This window comes from Dermacentor albipictus, chromosome 4 (assembly GCF_038994185.2).
Source record: "Dermacentor albipictus isolate Rhodes 1998 colony chromosome 4, USDA_Dalb.pri_finalv2, whole genome shotgun sequence".
Taxonomy (NCBI): Eukaryota; Metazoa; Arthropoda; class Arachnida; order Ixodida; family Ixodidae; genus Dermacentor; species Dermacentor albipictus.
Window position 1 is genome coordinate 113,555,058 of NC_091824.1, and position 18,582 is coordinate 113,573,639.

General features: G+C 49.4%; 1 protein-coding gene across 2 annotated transcripts in view; it reads right to left on the reverse strand.

Annotated features, from left to right (window-relative positions):
• LOC139059282 (uncharacterized) overlaps nt 1-18,582 on the reverse strand; it is a 62,570-nt gene that overhangs the window by 25,209 nt on the left and 18,779 nt on the right. For both annotated transcript variants that reach the window (XM_070537477.1, XM_070537479.1), the window contains exon 6: nt 7,563-7,900. In XM_070537477.1, coding sequence (XP_070393578.1) covers nt 7,563-7,900 — 338 coding nt within the window. The remainder of the gene's footprint in view (nt 1-7,562; nt 7,901-18,582) is intronic.

Genomic DNA, 18,582 nt, shown 5'->3' on the forward strand with positions numbered 1-18,582 from the left:
TACAGTGAAACTATTTTTGAAGAGTTCTGATAGCGCCCACGCAACAATGGTGGCTTGTATACTGTCAAATGCTCATATTCTGCGGCCTAAAGCTCATGGCACGGTGCGAAAACGCGCACGCGGCGAAAGCGAAACAGTTCGCAGACAAGCATGCACACGCGCAGTCGGTCGCCGCGAATCTGTGCGATCGCTGCATTGAGGCTTCATTCTATTACGCTCCATTTAGTTATACAAACACTATAAGAACATATTTCACATAGCTCGCTCTCAGCGTTTACCTATATACTTTTCACGCAAGAAGCCGGTTCGGGAGACTCCATCGTGGCGACCGCGCGCAGTGGCGTTCACTGCACGTATTCGGTAAAGAGAGAGCGTCTGTAAACAATTCTGTGCTTTCAGTTTGCCCAAGAATATCATTTAGACAGTAAAAATCTTCTCTCATTTCGAAAGTACTTACAGAAATGTCCGGGAGAGCTCTCGCGTGGTGTTTTCACTGAGCGCTGACAGCAAAACCTATGAGGAGCGCACCGCGCGATCCCTCATACTACGACAGCGAGGCGCTTTCGGTAGATGGCGACTCCGTAACTCCTCGCCGCCAATATAAGCAGCTGCGCTTGCCTCTGCTAGACACTCACGCGGTAAGATGCCTCCTGGAGGCAGAGCTGCTCGTTGGAATGAGAAGCGAAGGTTGCGGCGTGCTACAGAGACTGTTTCTAGGTGGCTTTGCTACGGCGCAGCGACTACGCGCCCCGCATCGGACGCGGTGAGCGTCGAGCAACGCAGCGTTCGGCGCGACAACGAAATGTGCGCCTGAGCAAGCGCCGCACGCCTGAGCCGACGCCGACGACACCGGCTTTTCTGCGACACGAGCTCCTTAACGCTACCGCGTTAAAATAAAGGCTAGTATGCTTCGCATCCTGGGCTTAACCTTAGCTAAGCCACAGCCAGTTTTTTTTTTTTTGCTGTGTTAAGGCTTTGTGTGGCGGGGAATATCTAATTCTTTTGCCTCTGTGGTAGTTCAGTAACTCTGAATAGCCGATCTCCACGGTGAAGTGCTGTCCCAGGGCGTGTGGCCGCTCGACTCGGTACTGTTAGATATGGAGCTGGTTCCTGCGATTACTTCGAGTTCCCCAGACCACATCGGATTGCAGCACAGCTAATTGAGGAATGCAGAAGCAGGAAAGCGCATTCCAGAGAAGCGGCCGAGCAAACAAGTTTAAGGCATCAAGTTCACGTGTCAACAAGTTCGTGCACCGCCGGGATTTGCAGGTGGGCGTCGGACAATGGAGCAGGTGCTGCCCTCCCCTTCTCCTTGTTCGAAGTGTATGGCCAGTCTGCGATGCAAGACCGCAGCAAGCCGCCAGGTGTGACACCACGACACGGGCGCCTACCATTGGCTGCAAGTGGCGTCATCGGAGTGGACTCTCCCATTGGTCAAACATGACGTGACTTGCAGTGCTCGAAGGGCTTATAAGAAGCCTTCCAGAGAGACCTGAGGATGCTGGGACATGCCCTGATTCCCTGTTTCACCTCTCTCGAACTTCTTGCCGCGGGCCGCAGCGTCCGAGTTGCTGCCGGCCCGTAATGTCTGTACTACTGTTACTTGACGTCTCAGCTCCCTGTACATAATGTAGAATAAATCCCTCCCAAGTTTGGGTTTTCATCCCGAAGTCCCGTCCTCCAACCCCTACATCTGGTTGGCAGCGGTAGGATCGCCTCCGAACGCATCAGCTGGTGGCAGCGCTACGGATCAACCTTCGTCGAGAAAGATCATAAGGAACCGGGAAGAACGAAGAAGAGAGAGCCTTCGTCGAAAGAGGTCCGAAGAGACTGGGAGTATCGAAGAAGGAGCGAGCCTTCGACCCAGGGAGTCCGGAAGGAACCGGGAACAGCGGACAAATGAACCGGATGGCAGGGTGCTGCAACCGTAAGTGAGCGCGTGGTTTTTTTCCTTATGATTCGCCAGACTCAAAGGTTGTGTGTTCAATTTTGATAGTTCTGGGAATCGGGAGTTTGTTGCATTGTGTGTTTGCACAAATTAATTAAGGAAAACAGTTTTAACCACCTGTCGGGGCAGCTGCCATGGATCTTAGAAGGTTGACGAGGTTGGACTTGTTGTTGGTGTGCGACGATTTGGGAGTTGAGGCGGACGAACGGATGGAAACGCCAGCTATCATAAAGGCGATTAATGATAGTGGCAATGATGACAAAAGCATTGAGCTTGCTTGGGAGGTGATACAGGAGCCTCGGCAGCGTGAGCGTCGTGTACGTTTGCGAGCGCGTCGTGAGCTTAGGAGTGAGCGTCAGCGTGAAGAACGCGAGAATGAACGGAAGCAGGAGCTTCAAGAACTTACTCTTAGGTGTCAGCGTCACGAACGTGAGAAGGCACGCGAACGTGAGCGAGAGGAAAAGTATGAGAGAGAGAAGGCAGCACTGATCAAAGAGCTACAGTATTGCGATCAGTTATTGGCACAGAGACAACGGCTGTCTGAGAATTCTGTAGGTAGTACAGAGCGAAAGAATGAGGCAGCATCGAGCAGATTTTCGCCAGAAGCCGACGAAAAGAGTAGTGCCTGTGAGATTGGCTGCCGATTCATAAGTGAAGGGAAAACGCTAGCTGCTAACGATGCCTTAGTGGCAACAGAGGCCGTTAAAGGCCGTAGTGAGAGCGACGAGGTGCTGTGCCAACAGATGACTGTGGAGACAGCTAGGCCAGCTGCGAACAAATTGGCACAGTTACCGAGCGTGTGCGTCGCTGGTAATGTTAGCGAGGTTGCTAGCGAAGAGAAGGGCACTTCTGACCCGACAGAAGCGAGCACCCATGTAGAGCCAGATGTGCGTGCAGAAGTGAAGTGCGAGCTGGACGATGCAGTTGAGAATAGTTCTCGGGGTGGCGAGCTCCGTAGCTCACGAGAGAACAACTGCATTGTTCAGGGATCGGTGCGGCTCTCCGCCAGTCTAGATGGCCTAGATAGGGATGATTCAGTTAATCATTCGGACTGTGCGCGTGAGACAGCGATCGATACCGACGGGCTGTGTGCCGATTCACAGCGTGCGCTGGGCAATGTAGTAGAGGGCAGTTCGCAAGAGTGCGAGTTGTCTTACTCGAGTAAAGCCTGCTGCATTGTGCCAGAGTCGGTTGGGCTGTCCGCCAGTCGAGGCAAAGTGAGAGTAGATTTAAATGTAAATCACTCAGACTGTGCGGGTAAGAGGCCGATCCGGGCCGACGAAATGTGTACCGGCCAGCACGAGGCACGAGAAGGCGACATGAAGGCTAGTGCAAAGAGAAAGCGCCTTAAAAAGAAGCGCGGTAAAAACCGAAAGTCGGTAATTAATGTAGCGCCGCCAAAAATGGCGAGAAACCCAAATGGGCAGGGCGCGAGGAAAAAGATGCGGTCGTCTCGGACGATGTTGACGCATCGAAAACGTTCAAGCCACCGGTCAAAGGGGGACCGCGAAGAATGTTCTGCACGGACGCGGACAAAGGGCACGGGGCAGTTAATCTCCTCGTCGTTCCGTAGTTCTTTTCATAGCTCAGCGTGCAGTTCGAAGAAACGCAAGGTGGCAGGACGAGACCAGGTGGGGAGTAGCGACGCGGTCAATCGAGTTCGTGTTGAAAGCGGGGCGCGGGGACGCAAATTGGCAGGAGACCGTAACGTCTTGGGGGAGCTGATAGTTAGTCAGCCCTTTTGTTGTCTCTCGGCAGCCAGAGTAGCTTTCAAGCCGCGACGACCGCGAGGACGGCTCAGAGTATGAGTCAGACATAAGCGTTTGGAAAGGGAGGCGAAGAGCCCTTCCGTAGAAATGGAGTGTCTTGTTTTTTATTTTGAGCATCGGAAAAGTTTTCGCGATTTGAGACTAGGATTTCTTTCAAGGTGTAAGGTTTGAGCTTTGTGTTTTCGTTTGAGAAGCTCGAGATTTGAAAGATGCGTTTTAAGTAAACATGTAGTCTCGCGAGATGCTCATTAATAAGTAGATAGGCTTTTTTTTGTGTGTGTGAGTAACCTGAGGGTCAAGGTTATTGTTGAGAGGCCTATCGTAACGCGCGTGTGTGTTATTTAACCTTCTTTCTTTTTAAGCGTTTTTGAATTTTGTAAGGTTAAGCGCGTAGATTTGAGTGAGTGCATGATTTGCACTGAGAAGCGTTCTTAGTTCCATTAGCGCGTGTCCTGTGTGGACGGAAGGAAGCAGACTTTATGACTGGGTTGCTAGTGTGTGTGTGAGGGCAGCCGTGTATTCTGACTTCTTTAGTGAACGTGCGTGGAAAGAGTTAGTAGAAGACGCATCATTTTAAGAGTTCTGCGGAGTGTGTAAGTCCCGCAAGTTTAATTGTTCGTTTATGTCACGTGTCCTGTAGGACTTTCAGGAAAGAAACGTGAGTAAGCGTAAGTGAAAAGTTTGCCTACAATGCAAGTACGCGTTTTGTTTAGTGACCACAAGGCTAGTGCGCTTGTGATTACGTACTTGTGAGGGTGACCAGATTGTTCAGTGGCACCAATACGTGTGATAAGTACGCCACTGCGATAAATTGGAAACATGCTGTTCGTGTAGTTAGGCCACTTATGTTATGTTCGGCTGTTTTCATTTGTTGTTTGCATCGTCGACGACCCTTTTGTTTTGCAACAACAATAGTACTCTGGTCTTGTCGGCAATCGGGGAGAAATGGATAGCTGTTTGGAAGGGTGGTTGGAACTGTTGTCAAAATTGGGGAACTAAAAGATCAGGGTTGATTTTGACTCAGTAATAGTCTGGCGAGTCAGGGGTGAAGAGCCTGCGCTTACGCGTGGTGCAGCGCTGTGCTGTTTTGTTTGTTTGACGTTTGTTCTCCAGGGCCTAGGATCCCGAAGTTCGTCAAACGAGGCTCGACCCCAGTACCCTGCAGCTTCTTTCAGCGTTCCTCCTGGCCAGCGAATTGAGTTCACCGGCCATTCAGAACAACCGGGGCGAGGACGAGCTGTTAGATATGGAGCTGGTTCCTGCGATTACTTCGAGTTCCCCAGACCACATCGGATTGCAGCACAGCTAATTGAGGAATGCAGAAGCAGGAAAGCGCATTCCAGAGAAGCGGCCGAGCAAACAAGTTTAAGGCATCAAGTTCACGTGTCAACAAGTTCGTGCACCGCCGGGATTTGCAGGTGGGCGTCGGACAATGGAGCAGGTGCTGCCCTCCCCTTCTCCTTGTTCGAAGTGTATGGCCAGTCTGCGATGCAAGACCGCAGCAAGCCGCCAGGTGTGACACCACGACACGGGCGCCTACCATTGGCTGCAAGTGGCGTCATCGGAGTGGACTCTCCCATTGGTCAAACATGACGTGACTTGCAGTGCTCGAAGGGCTTATAAGAAGCCTTCCAGAGAGACCTGAGGATGCTGGGACATGCCCTGATTCCCTGTTTCACCTCTCTCGAACTTCTTGCCGCGGGCCGCAGCGTCCGAGTTGCTGCCGGCCCGTAATGTCTGTACTACTGTTACTTGACGTCTCAGCTCCCTGTACATAATGTAGAATAAATCCCTCCCAAGTTTGGGTTTTCATCCCGAAGTCCCGTCCTCCAACCCCTACAGTACGTGATCTCGCGAGCCAAGCTGTCTGCCCTTTGATTTCCTTCTATCCCCGTGTGTGCCGGAATCCAGATTAGTTTGTGGGTTGCGGTGTGTCTGAGGTGTTCTGCCTTGCGGAGGATAGCTAAGGCAGCCCTGCAGATTCTACCCTTTGTGTGGTTCTTGCGTGTCTCTTTTGAATCCGTTAAAATGACCATCGATTTGTATTTTCGATAGCCCTCAGCCGCCACCAGCGCCACAGCGACCTCCTCCGCTTCCACTATCCTGGCGCTGCGTGTAGTTGCGCAGGTGATTAGCTTGCCTGCGTTGTCAAGCACTACCTAAGCTGCCTTAATGTAATTTGCATATCTATTCCATGGATACAGCGCTGCATCCGTGAAAACCGCGTTTTCTAGTTTGGCTAAATGCCTTTCCACATAATCTGCCCGCGCCTGAATTCTGGCCGCGTGGAGATTTGGATGCTTGTTTTTCGGAATGGGATTGACCTGCAGCGTCTTGCGAATCTCGTCGGGTATATCGGCGGATCGATCGAGATGCCTCCTTGGGTCGCGACCTAACCTTGTCAGGAGCGCTCTTCCCGTAGCCGTGTCTCTGAGTCGGTGAAACTGTGCTCCAAGCTGTGCTTCTGCCAATTCGGCGACAGTGTTGCTAATCCCTGTAGCAGCTTGTCGTTCAGTGTGTTTCTTGGTAGGTTGAGTGCCGTCTTGTAGGCCTTCCGCGAGATTTTCTCTGCTTGTTCCGTTTCGCTCTTGATCATGGGGTGGTATGGTAGCGAGTAGATTACCCTGCTGACTGTGAGGCTTCTGACGAGCTTTAGCGTGTCGTCTTCTTTCATCCCATGCCTTCGGTGGGAGACTCTGGTTATCATTCTGCCTACCTGTTCAGCCGACTTGCTGAGCAGGCTGAGTGTGTGGCTGCATTTCTAGCTTGCTTGTAGCCACATTCCCAGGACTCTTATCATGTTCCTCTCCGCAATGTTTTGCCCCTCCAGTTTCAACTCGTTGAATCAGTGGGGTGCCTTCCTACCCTCAATAGCTCAGACTTCTCTGTAGAGCAGGCTAGTCCTCTTTCCTTCATGTATCTTTCTATGCAGCTTGATACTTGTTGTAGCTTCTGTTTCTTTCCCAGGGATACATGGTTCACGCAGACCGTGATGTCGTCTGCGTACATCGCGTGCTGGATGCACTGGGTTCTGCTGAGTCTTTCTGCTAGGGCGATCATCGCCACATTAAGAGTATAGGCGAGATGACCGAGCCTTGGGGTGTGCCTTTGCTTGGGGTGGTGAAGACATCACTCCTCAACTCCCCTAGTCCCACTGTGGCCGTTCTGTTGGTCTGGAAGTCTTTGACATAGTCATGGATTCTTCTCCCGCAGTTGGTGTTATTTAGCCCCTCCATTATAGCGGCGTGGCTGACGTTGTCAAAAGCAGCTTTTAAATCAAGTGCCGTGACTACGTATTCCCCATTCTTGGGCATTGTCTCCAGGACCTCTTCTTTAAGTTGCAGATGCATGTCCTGCGTCGAGAGGTTCACCCTGAAGCCGAACATGGTGTCTGGGTAGAGCCTCTTGCTTTCTAGGTGTTGCTGGATGCGTTGAAGAAATTTTGGGATCCTAGCCATAGACAATTTCGCTGTGAAAGAAAACGACGTTCGGCTGGGGGCTGCCTCTCTACGGGTCCCGGCGTTCGCCAACCATTCTGAGTCATGCCTCACGTCTTTAAAGTAAACGCCTTTCTCGCAACAATATCAACTGCAAGTGGACAAGGATAAAAAAAGGATAATATGAACCCCTAAATCGGTGATTTCCAACTACATCATTAATTCCAACTGCAACGGTTTTCGTCAATGCTCTTGTTCGTCTTGACTTTCTTTGTCCTTGTCCACGTGCGCGATGTAGTATTCATGCCATAGATAACCAAGCACGCCAGTTATTTACGTGTCTTGGTACATACTGTCGAAGTCATACATACTAGAACTTATCCGCATTTGTTGTCTATAGGTACTTACGTGGGAAGTAGTGCAATGGCAGCAAAAGGCGCTCCGAACGGCTGCCTGATCCTCTTTATACATCCATTGACGAATTCATCCTTCCCGTACAACTTGGCAACGGCGGGATACACGTAAGGCAAGAGCTGTTCCAGCACCGTCCAGCTGGTCCATAGATACAATTCATCCGAACCTACTCGTTGCCATACAGCCTCCAGCATGAACGGCACATGCGAGTTCATGTCTACGGCGGCGCTCCGTGGGTAGGGCGTCTTGGCTGCCACCGCATCCGCGAACGCTTTCTCACCTATACCTTCGAGGACAACGAGGTCCGCGTTCGTGTGTATCACAGAGGGGCCCTGCAAATCGGAGACAGAAAGAGAGATCAGGGCATAGGTTTATTTTCAGAAATTTAAGACATATTCATATTTCTAATATCCAATCCATAAAAGCTTGTCAATAACCTTGCAGGGCTTCTTTTATGCGAAGCATATTACTAGAGCTCAACCCAGCTCCTCAGGCGCGGCGGTGTCGCCTTCAATACCACGTGACACCGTGACGTCACGACAGAGGAGAAACTGGGCTTCAACTCGCGCCGACGCTCGCGGCGTCGCCTTCAAGGCTGACCACGTGACACCGTGACGTCACGACAGAGGAGAAACGGGGCTCCAACTCGCGCCGTCGCTCGCGGCGTCGTGGCGGTATATAAGCAGCTGCGCTTATCTCTGCTAGACACTCACGAGGTAAGATGCCTCCTGGAGACAGAGCTGCTCGTTGGAATGAGAAGCGAAGGTTTTGGCGTGCTACAGCGACTGTTTCTAGGTGGCTTTGCTACGGCGCAGCGACTACGCGCCCCGCATCGGACGCGGTGAGCGTCGAGCAACGCAGCGTTCGGCGCGACAACGAAATGTGCGCCTGAGCAAGCGCCGCACGCCTGAGCCGACGCCGACGACACCGGCTTTTCTGCGACACGAGCTCCTTAACGCTGTCGCGTTAAAATAAAGGCTAGTATGCTTCACATCCTGGGCTTAACCTTATCTAAGCCACAGCCATTTTTTTTATACATGTGACAACAGGCTCACCAAGCGAACGGCAAGGCGGAGCTCCCACAATTATTGCGCAAATTTCTACGGGGGGAAGCATTATTAGGCTCCTAGAGATTTTTTTTTTAAATTGCGTGTGGCAGACCGCTTAATTCTAGTCCTTCAGCTGCGTTATTCAAAGAGGCGCACATCACTTGCACAAGAAATTGAAACGTATAATCAATTAAACGAGAAAAATTCAATAATTAACTTCTTAATTAATTTCTGTGCGGCACATATTGCAGTTTACGAATAGTAGCCGGAGAGATTGCTAGGCATATTCACTTACAACGAATAGCGAGGACTTCTGCGATTCCTTGGCACATTCTACCGCACATAACTTCCACTAGCACACTGGCTCGTGGAAGAAGCGTAACGATTTTTTCGGAAAGACTAAGGATATCGTCACGTCGCTTGTAGTACCCGTCGACTGCTCGGTCGGCTGAAAAGGCGACTACACCTCCCTGTAGGTCAATAACAGCGCTGTATTCTTGCATAAAGTCAACCCGAGAATGAAGTCACGGGAGCATTTGCGTAGGACAAGGCACCTCGCCCCATATGTCGATACTCGAATCCGAACTCTTGTCGTACAGATTCCCAATGGAGTAACGACGTGGCCACCAGTCGTTCGAATCTGCGAGCCATGCCAAGGGGTAATTACTTTCTTCCGAAATGTCCCCATCTATCCGCTTAAGAAAGAATAGTCCGCGCCGGTATCCACTAAAGCGCTAACTGCGTAACCGTCTATCACCATTGGTATGTTGAGCGAATGCCGGTCATTCATTTCAACTGCGGTTGACATCGGGTCGGGGTCCGTCCTTGTTCGCGTCGATAGGAAGCCTTCAGCGCGTCCACTGCCTGCGGCCTCGCCTCCAAAGGTCGCTGTATTTAGTTTTCCCGGTGGTGAGTTGGCGATCGTGCGCTCGAATATCGCTGGGGCAATGGCGAAAATCGCCTTGGTGATGGCGAGTGTGACTGTCTCCCGATAGGGGGTGGCATGCGCTGTTGGGCGAGATAATCTTCAATGGCCCAAGGTCGTTGGCCAAGTGGCGGTGGCGGTGAGTTGGCGGAAAAGCCCCGCAACCCGAGACGTTGGTATGGGCAATGGCGGTACAAAGGATCTGCTTCACCGCAGTGGAAGCACAGGGGACAGTGTTCCGGTATGCGCCAAGCATCCAACTTCCGAGGGGCCATGCGTCGGTCACCGCCGTAGTATACTGGCTGCTCTGAGTCCAGCGTAGCAGAAGGAGCTGCAAGGGGGAAACGCAGGAGGCGTGCGTCGCTCTGCGATTTATTGTACCGGTTGGGCTGGTGAAAGTGCTACCGGGTGAGTGGCGTGAACAAACTACGGGGGTGATGAAGCAGGGAGCCTCAGGGCTTCTTCGTAGGTCGCACAGCGTAGGTGCACGGTAGCACGCATTTACGCCGTCATGCGATAAAAGCCGCATGCCCAGATACCTACACCAGATATAACGCCCTGTCGTGGGCCAGTCTCGCTACAGCCGACCTTGTTCATCCGTCGCACGCTTAAGAGCAGCACAGTAATTGCGCAAGAACCCCGTCCCGTGTTTTTTTTTTTTCATATTTCGCGGGCTTTCTTTGGAACGCGGGAAAAAGGACCACGTGAGATATATCGTGTTGGAAACAAGTTTCTCAACACGTTCTACAACATTGCGTATCACACTTGGGGTCTGCAGCCATTACTTAAAAAGTTGAGTAATTAAACATAACTAAGCCTTTATTTAAGGGGGAAAAATAGTCTGAGTAACTCTAGGCCAGTGCCAACATTACGCATTCAGTTAAACTCGCGTCAGGGGTGCCGCTCATTTTTAAATCTTTGGCTCAATCTATGTGACACAACCTGTATATTGTTGCAATGAACGACTTTATTTACGAAAGATAGTCGATTGAGTTACTGCACAGTCCGGCAGCAGGAGCTCCTCGCTATCCTTCCTCAATCCACTTCTACTATGTCCGTTACATTACCCCGGTAGTAGAAAGGGTGATGGTTTGTGCTAGTTGGTTTTCCATGAGGCTGTGGGACGCAGCGCCAAACGGGACAAGCAACACAGAAGCGACTGACATGACATGACAAGAACTTTATTTGAGTCCTGAGGGACTGAGACCTCGGGGAGCCAAACCGAAGGCTCCCGAAGATCAAGTCGGTGGCTCCGCCCACGATGGAACCGGGAGATCAAGTCCCGCAGCAATGTCGTGGGCCCTCTGGACAGCCTGGAGTTGAATGTTGAGATTGCTGCTCTTGAGAGTGTCCTGCCATTGTTCTTTCGTGATGGGTGGAGAGGCGTTAAGGGCTGGGCACAGCCAGAGCATGTGGTCAAAGGAGAATGAGTCATGACCACATTTGGGGCACGACTGTGAGTGTTCAGGATCTATCCTGTGAAGAGACCGAGGAGTGGGATATGTACGGGTTTGCAGGAGTCTTAGTGTGGTAGCCTGAGGTTTGTTCAATTTGGGGTGAGGGGGTGGAAATGTCCTCCTGCCTAGTCGATAATGAGAAACAATTTCGTGAAATGTACTTAATGGATCTTTGTGGATATTGACCTTGTTCCAAGCCTGGCTACCCGCGACAGTGCGGTGCGTAAAATCGCGCGCTCTCTGGTGGGCCTGCTCGTTAGGATTACATCCAAGCGGGTTAATTGAGTTATCTAGATGGGCTGGGAACCACGAGATTTGGTATCCTCCTTCGGTACTGTCCCTAGTCCTTTGAAGTGCTCTGATCACAATACTGTACGCCTGTTCAGATATGAGGACGGACGAGAAGCATTTAACCGCGGTGCGCGAGTCCGAGAAGATGATAGCGGGAACTTTAGAGCTGTGAAAAGCCAGAGCGATCGCCGCTTCCTCCGCCACATGAGCAAACTTAGTATAAACAGAGGCTGCATTGACCAGATTGCCCCCCGCGTCTACCACCGAGACAGCGAACTTATCCCCACTGTCATATCTGGCAGCATCGACAAAGAGGGTATCTAGCTTCTGCTGATTAATCTTGTTAAGGATGGACTTGGCTCTCGCGAATCTTCTTCCCTGGTTATGCACTGGGTGAATGTTTCGCGGGACGGGGTCAACCATGATGCGAGCTCTGGTTTCCCGGGTCAAGCTAACTTTGGTCGCCGGTTCATGTCTGGGTTGGATTCCTGCTTCTTCTAAAATCTTAATCCCTGGCTTAGTGGATGAAAGTCTCATTATCTGAGCCACTGTGTGAGCTTCTATTAGCTCATCGATGGTGTTATGGAGTCCTAGCTCCAGCAGCCTCTCAGTGCTTGTGGACTGCGGAAGGCCGAGCACGCGCTTGAGGCCGGTTCTGATTAGGGAGTCGAGCTTGGCCTTTTCCGCTTTACCCCAATTAAGGTACGGCGCGATGTAGGTGACATGATTCAGGAAGAATGCCTGATAAGCTCTGAGCAAATTATCCTCTTTAAGACCGCCTCTTCGATTTGAGACGCGGGCTACAAGTCTTAGGACATTACTAGCCTGTCCAGTGAGCCTGTTGAGGGCTGTCGAGTTACAGCCCTTGGCGTCAATGAGGAGAACTTGTACCTTGACCGAGTCCTTCCTCGGTATGGGATGCCCATTTTTAGCTCGAATTTCTACCGGCAGAGTTTCCAGAGGCGCAAGATTCCTGACCCCCTGTCTGGACTGGCGGTATAACAGTAGCTCCGTATTAGCGGGGGAGAGTTCAAGGCCCGTGTTTGAAAGAAAATCTTCGGTAGCCTCCAACGCGCTTTGTAACGAGTGTTCGAGCATTGCTAGCGATCCGCCCGTCGCCCAGATCGTAATATCGTCCGCATAAATGGCGTGACCCACGTTCGGAATTGCAGCGAGGCTTATTTATATGTGGAGGTTTTCCTGGTTGTCCTCGTTTTTCTTTGTCCCTTGTCCCGCTTCGCACTGCACCACACAACCCGGTAGCAGACGAAGCCCTTTGAGACAGTAAGGATGGATTGGAAGGGTATAAACATTTCAGGCGAGCATTATAAGTCCTCTGCATTATGTTGCATCGCCAGCCACTGTGCATTCCCTTACAAAAGTTTTTATAGAAAGTCTATAGACAATCTATAGACGTCCATAGACTCTCTATAGAACTTCTATAAAAACTTTTGTAAGGGTTAGGCGAGCTATTACGTAAGCGAACTCACTTAAATGGTCAAGAACGACAAATGGGCCTGCATACTGCGACAAAACGTTTTGGCATAATGCGCGCTTGCATTACGGGGTCCGTAGAAGTCACCAAGTCACCTATGGTGAATGAGACTGGTTCATGACGGTCATCATATTGTTCTTTCGAATGACGTTGCGAGGCCAGAGCACGTAGATGGGATATCCGACGGGCTTCTACAAGCAAGACATAAGGCTTTCGATACAGAATCGTCATGGTGAAGAGTAAATGGTAAGAAGGCATGCATCCAGAAAGATTTGTGGTGATCTTGCGTAGAGGAGGCAGAATGGGCTATAATTCGTGGTTTCATATGCCAACGTGCTGCATGCGTAAGTTATGAAGAGCAACACGTCGTCCCTGTTCTTGTGGTTGGAGGACAAGTACGTGGCAAGCATGTTAGTGTTCTATTCGTCCTTTCAACGAGGCTATTGGTATGTAGAGTGCACATACGAAGTAGCTCTTCAACGACGTCAACAGCGAACTGGCTATCACGCTCACTGATGATAACATGTGGTGGGCAATCACTGGATTACAGAGCGCAACAGGAATACCGCCATGCAAGCATTCGTGGGAGAAGGCATGGCTGCAATTTCAGCGTACCTTGTAAGCTGGTACACACAAACAATTATGCAACAGCTCTTGGTGTTCCATAGGAGAAATGGTCCCAAAAGGTCAACGTATATTTGCTCAAAAGACGTACTGAGTAGTGTTAAGGGCCGAATAGGACCTGGCGACGCTGTTGCCGGTTCACACGTTTCGCAACTGGTGACGTGCCAGTTGGTTGACTGGTGCATGTTGGGCCAATGAAACCGTTCCTGCGTGTACTGCAGCGTTCGTACGAAGCCAAGGTGACCGGACGTCGCATAATCATGCATTGTGCATAGGACGTCCGAACGGAGCCTCTCGGGGACAACTAGGAGGAAAGGCGCTGCATTTCCGGAGTAATTGGTCTTGGAGAGCAGCCAATCATGAATATAGATGCTACCACTGCCTTGATAGCCGCGGGCAGTGAAAAAAAGCGAATGCAAGCTGATATTGTGTTGTTCTCGCTGAAAGGTAGCTGAGTTAGGGAACCTACAAGTAATAGTAGCGAAATAGTCATCGAACTCCTCTTCATCACCCTCTGCAGTCGCAAGAGAAATGAAGGAAAAAAGGTCTGCGCAAGCGTGACGTCGGCCGCTCTTTTATGACACCAAAAGTATTCTTGAAGGCGCAGCGCCCGGCGAAGGAGCCGACCAGACGGATCATGCTAGCTAACCAGTCAGCATACGGAATGATGGCCGGTGAACATGGTACATGGTCTTCCGTAAAGGTAAAATCGAAATTTCTGCACGTCGAAAACAGGCGTGAACCATTCCTGCACCATGACTGTATAATTGCGTTCAGATTTGCTCAGGCAATGACTGACATACGCGGCATTTTCTGCATTATTGTGGCGTTGTACAATCACCGCTACTGTTGCGATTCCATTAGCGTCACTGCGTATTTAAGTCGGGCAAGATGGATCGAGGTGACGCAAGAAGGACTCCAATGTCACCATGAACTTCAGTTGAGAAAATGACGGGTCACTCTTCGGCGTCTCATTTGTAGTCCGCAACTTCCCGCAGAATACATGTGAATGGGTTAACTATGTCAGCAAACCGGGGCACAAAACGACAAGAATGGGAGGACAATCCACGGAAAAAAGGAAGTCCTCGTGTTGACTGTAGTGGTTTGAAGGAGCTCTCTGCTTCATCCTTGCGAGGGTCGGTCTGACGCCATCCTTGTCGACTAAGTGTCCCAGAAACAAAGTTTTACTCATAATAGTAAAGCCTTTAGCGCAATTCAAAAAGACAAAAACGTGACAGAGACACAGGACAGCGCTGTCCTGCGCTGTCCTGTGTCTCTGTCACGTTCCTGATTTCTGAATTGCGCCTAAAAGCTTTGGCATTATGAGTAAACCGTACCAACTAGCCCAAGAATCAGCCTTGTTAAAGTTTGACGTTCGCCAAGCCGACCCATTTCTTTTAGTTTAGAACCAGTCCACCTTTTTCGATACAGTCGACAACAAGGCTAAGGCAAGTCTTATGTTCATCAAATGTACAAACAAATATTACATTATCACAGTAACACATGCAGATCTCCCACTTTAGACCACGTAATATTGTGTCCATAAATCTTTCGAAGGTGACAGCGGCATTCCAAAGGCCAAAGGGCATAACATTAAATACAAATAGGCTATTTGCATGGGGCCACAAATGCGGTTCCATGTCGTCATATTCCATAGTTTTCTTCCAATAGCCTCATCACAAGTCAAGTGTCGAAAAATGAGAAGCAACATGTAGACAGGCAATCAATGACGTCGTCGATACTTAGTAGCAGATATACGTATATACTGCGTCTCACCGTCTGTAAATTACGCAGAATCTCGAGGAGCCATCTTTCTTTGTTCGAATCAGGATGGCAAGCACCGCCCTTAAACTGAACGACTATCGAGTGGCGCCTTTTTTTAGCAGTTCTTTGACTTTCTCTGTAATAACTTTTTGCTCGGAGCATTAAACTCGATAAGATTACTGGTGGATATGGTGTGCTGAGCCGGTAGCTATTCTGTGGCAGGCGCATGACGATGGCAAATGAACTGCTGCGTCTCCGTGTGCAAAGTCGAAAGCAGCAGACAACTTTGGCGTGATTCTTTTTGTCTTAAGTTGCTCGATTAATCAGCTGTGCCGAATTACGTCGCCGACAGAGGTTATGTTCTCTTTTGCGATGAGGCAACTATAGATGTCCTAGGCGAATCCTTTCAGGACGTGCCCGACATTGTCTTCCTCGGAGATTCGAGATTTCACCGTCCTCCAGAGCTTTATAATTGCCTGGATATAAGTTGCGTCGGTTTCACCTGCTGCTTGCGCGTGTTGTAGTAGCGTCTAGCCTGGTCGTTTCGTTTTCGCTGCTGAATCGCCATAGCGCTCCTTGATTTCCTAAACGAAGCGGTTCCATATTGTCAGCGTTTCCTCATGACTGTCTAAGCACACGAGTGCAGTATCCGTTAGAAAGAATACGAAATTCTTAAGCAGGGAAGCGCTATTCCAGGAGTCGTAGTCGCTCACCTATTTGAAGTAAATGAGCCATTCCTCGACGTCTTCGGCCAGCTTTCCTGCCAATTGGCAGGTATCTCTCAGTTGTTTCACAGAGCTAACAGTTGGAACAGGCCGTTGTTCTTCGGCGTCGTAAGACATCTCCAACTCACGTAGATTTGGCAGGAGAGCAGCGAGAGGAGGACTTCGTCGAAGGATTGGTAAGTCAACGTCCGTCTTCGGGTGTTGAGTGCGATTACCCCGCAGGTCCACCAAAATCGTTAAGATCAAATGCTTTATTTACAGAAGATGGAGTATGGCTTCCCCTACAGTCTGACAGCCAGAGTTTTTCGTTCTACTCTTCTTCCTCAATATATTCCTACTATATCCGTCAAAATATATATACGAGGGTTGTTTGATAAATATGGCAATAATACAAGCGAAGGCCCTACAATTTTGTTTTCTTCTAGGTGGAGCGCGAGATGCACGCTTCATATGACGGCGGAACTTGTTAGTACCGACAGTTATTAGGCTTCTGACAGCCATCGGCCTTGAACTGTATGTTGATTCCAGCCAAAATGGAAAATGGTGAATTTCGACCAGTGATCAAACATTTTTATTTAAAACACTGAAAGGCTGCCCAAATTAAAGCCGAGTTGACCGAAGCTCATGGAGACTCTGCACCATTACTGAAGACCATTTACTACTGGATAAGTGAATTCAAATGTGGCCGAACTCCGACGCAAGATGAAGCACGTCCTGGGTGTCCAGTGGAGGTCACCACGCCAACAAAGGTATCGAAAAGTCATAAAATTGTCATAGAATTATCATGAAATTCTCATGGAAGACCGCCCGCCGAGTCAAGGTACTGGAAATAGCTGAAATTGTAGGCATCTCGGCAGAGAGAATTCACAACAATCTTCATGAGAAATTGCAGATGAAGAAGGTCCGTGCACGTTGGGTGCCGCGACTGCTGACGATTGAACAAAGGCGCATGAAGGGAGACATCTCGGAGCAGTGTTTATCGATGCTTGATCACAATCCGCAGGACTTTAGGCATCAATTTGTGACAGTTGACGAGATTGGGATACAACATTACACTCCAGAGTGTAAACAGCTGTCAAAGCAGAGGACTGGGTCTGATGAAGGTGCTCCAAAAAAAGGCAAAGACTGTTCAGCCGATCCTGGCGACTGCTTTTTGGGATTCACGAAGAATAATGTTTGTAGACTACTTACATAATAGCAAAACGATAACAGGATCATATTATGCAACACTCCTAGATCAACTACAAAAAGAATTGCGCGCTCAACCACCTAGGTTAACACGGTAGAAACTTCACTTTTACCAAGGCAATGCTCCGCCACACAGATCGCTTGTTGCAGTGGCCAAATTGCACGAGTTAGGCGTCATGGTTGTGCCTCATCCACCCTATTCTCCAGATTTAGCCCCATGCAACCTTTTCCTTTTTTCAAACCTGATGGGTGCATGGAGAGAAATTTCCTTCAGATGAAGAGGTTACCTCAGTGATAAACGACTGCTTCAAGGGCCTCATGCCATCCTTTTTTTCTGAGGGGATAAAAAATTGGAGCCCCGCTGGAAGAAGTGTGTGGAGCTGGAAGGAAACTATCTTTAATAGCTTTTTACCCCACTTATCAAACGAACCTTGCATATTGTTGAGACTGCTAGCGCTGAGAAACTTATTGACTCGTTAAAGAAACACTCCTCGCCGGGGTTGTGTGCCGGCTGACTGAAAATTTCTACAAGAAACAAAACTGTTACTATCACCTTGTTCATTATTGCGAAACTTTTCCACAATTGCTGTTGTAGCGAAGAGGAGGACGAACGAAATGCTCTTGTGTCGGCTGTGCGCGCGATCAGCGTTCATGTACTGCCGGGGCAACTAGACTGTGCCTAGTGTCTTGTAATAAATCCTCATATTACACTAAATATGTCTGCTCTATCCAGTCAATGAACAATTCGGATAGAATTTCCTCTGCACAAATCAGCATAAAGACTCGTCAGCCAATTATCTCTCCATCTAGCTTTTCTGTATTTGCTATTAACTACTACAGCAGACAATATATAAGAATCTTGTTGACTTTCTAGAACCTAACGACACGTTTTGCAAAAACACAGCGTGTTTGTAGGAAAGCACTTCCTTGTGAAACGCAGGTTGCGTTACTTACGCACCAGTTGCATCGTATTCTCGATTGCTTCTTATTCGCAGATTGCTGTTTTTTCAAAACCATTTTATAAATTGGGCCATAATATCGCACTTTAAAAACTAAGTTAACTTACCCTTCACAGCAAAATCTTTATGTGGATGTAATGCTTTCGTATTAGTTGCATTCCCTTTGTTACTACGACATATGGTGAACCAATGACAATACGAAAAGTCGAGGATGGAAAGGTGACACATGCATGCGGATTGTCTATGTGTGCTGATTACGTATGTAACTTCCGGCGTGCCGCAGAGGTCGGTAATGGAACCTCTCCAGTTCTTTATTTATATTATTGATCTAGCTTTCTCGCTTTCATCTAACATTAATATTTTTAACTATCATCGTGCGACCTCTCGGGAAATAATTATTGCTGATGATGCTCACCGCCTCCGGTGTGACCTCATCAACGTAGCTAACTCGTGGGAAGAATGGTTAATGGAACTTGACGTTAGCAAGTGTGTGACATAGGGATGACGTTGTGCGCAGTCATGCACACGCGAAAGCAT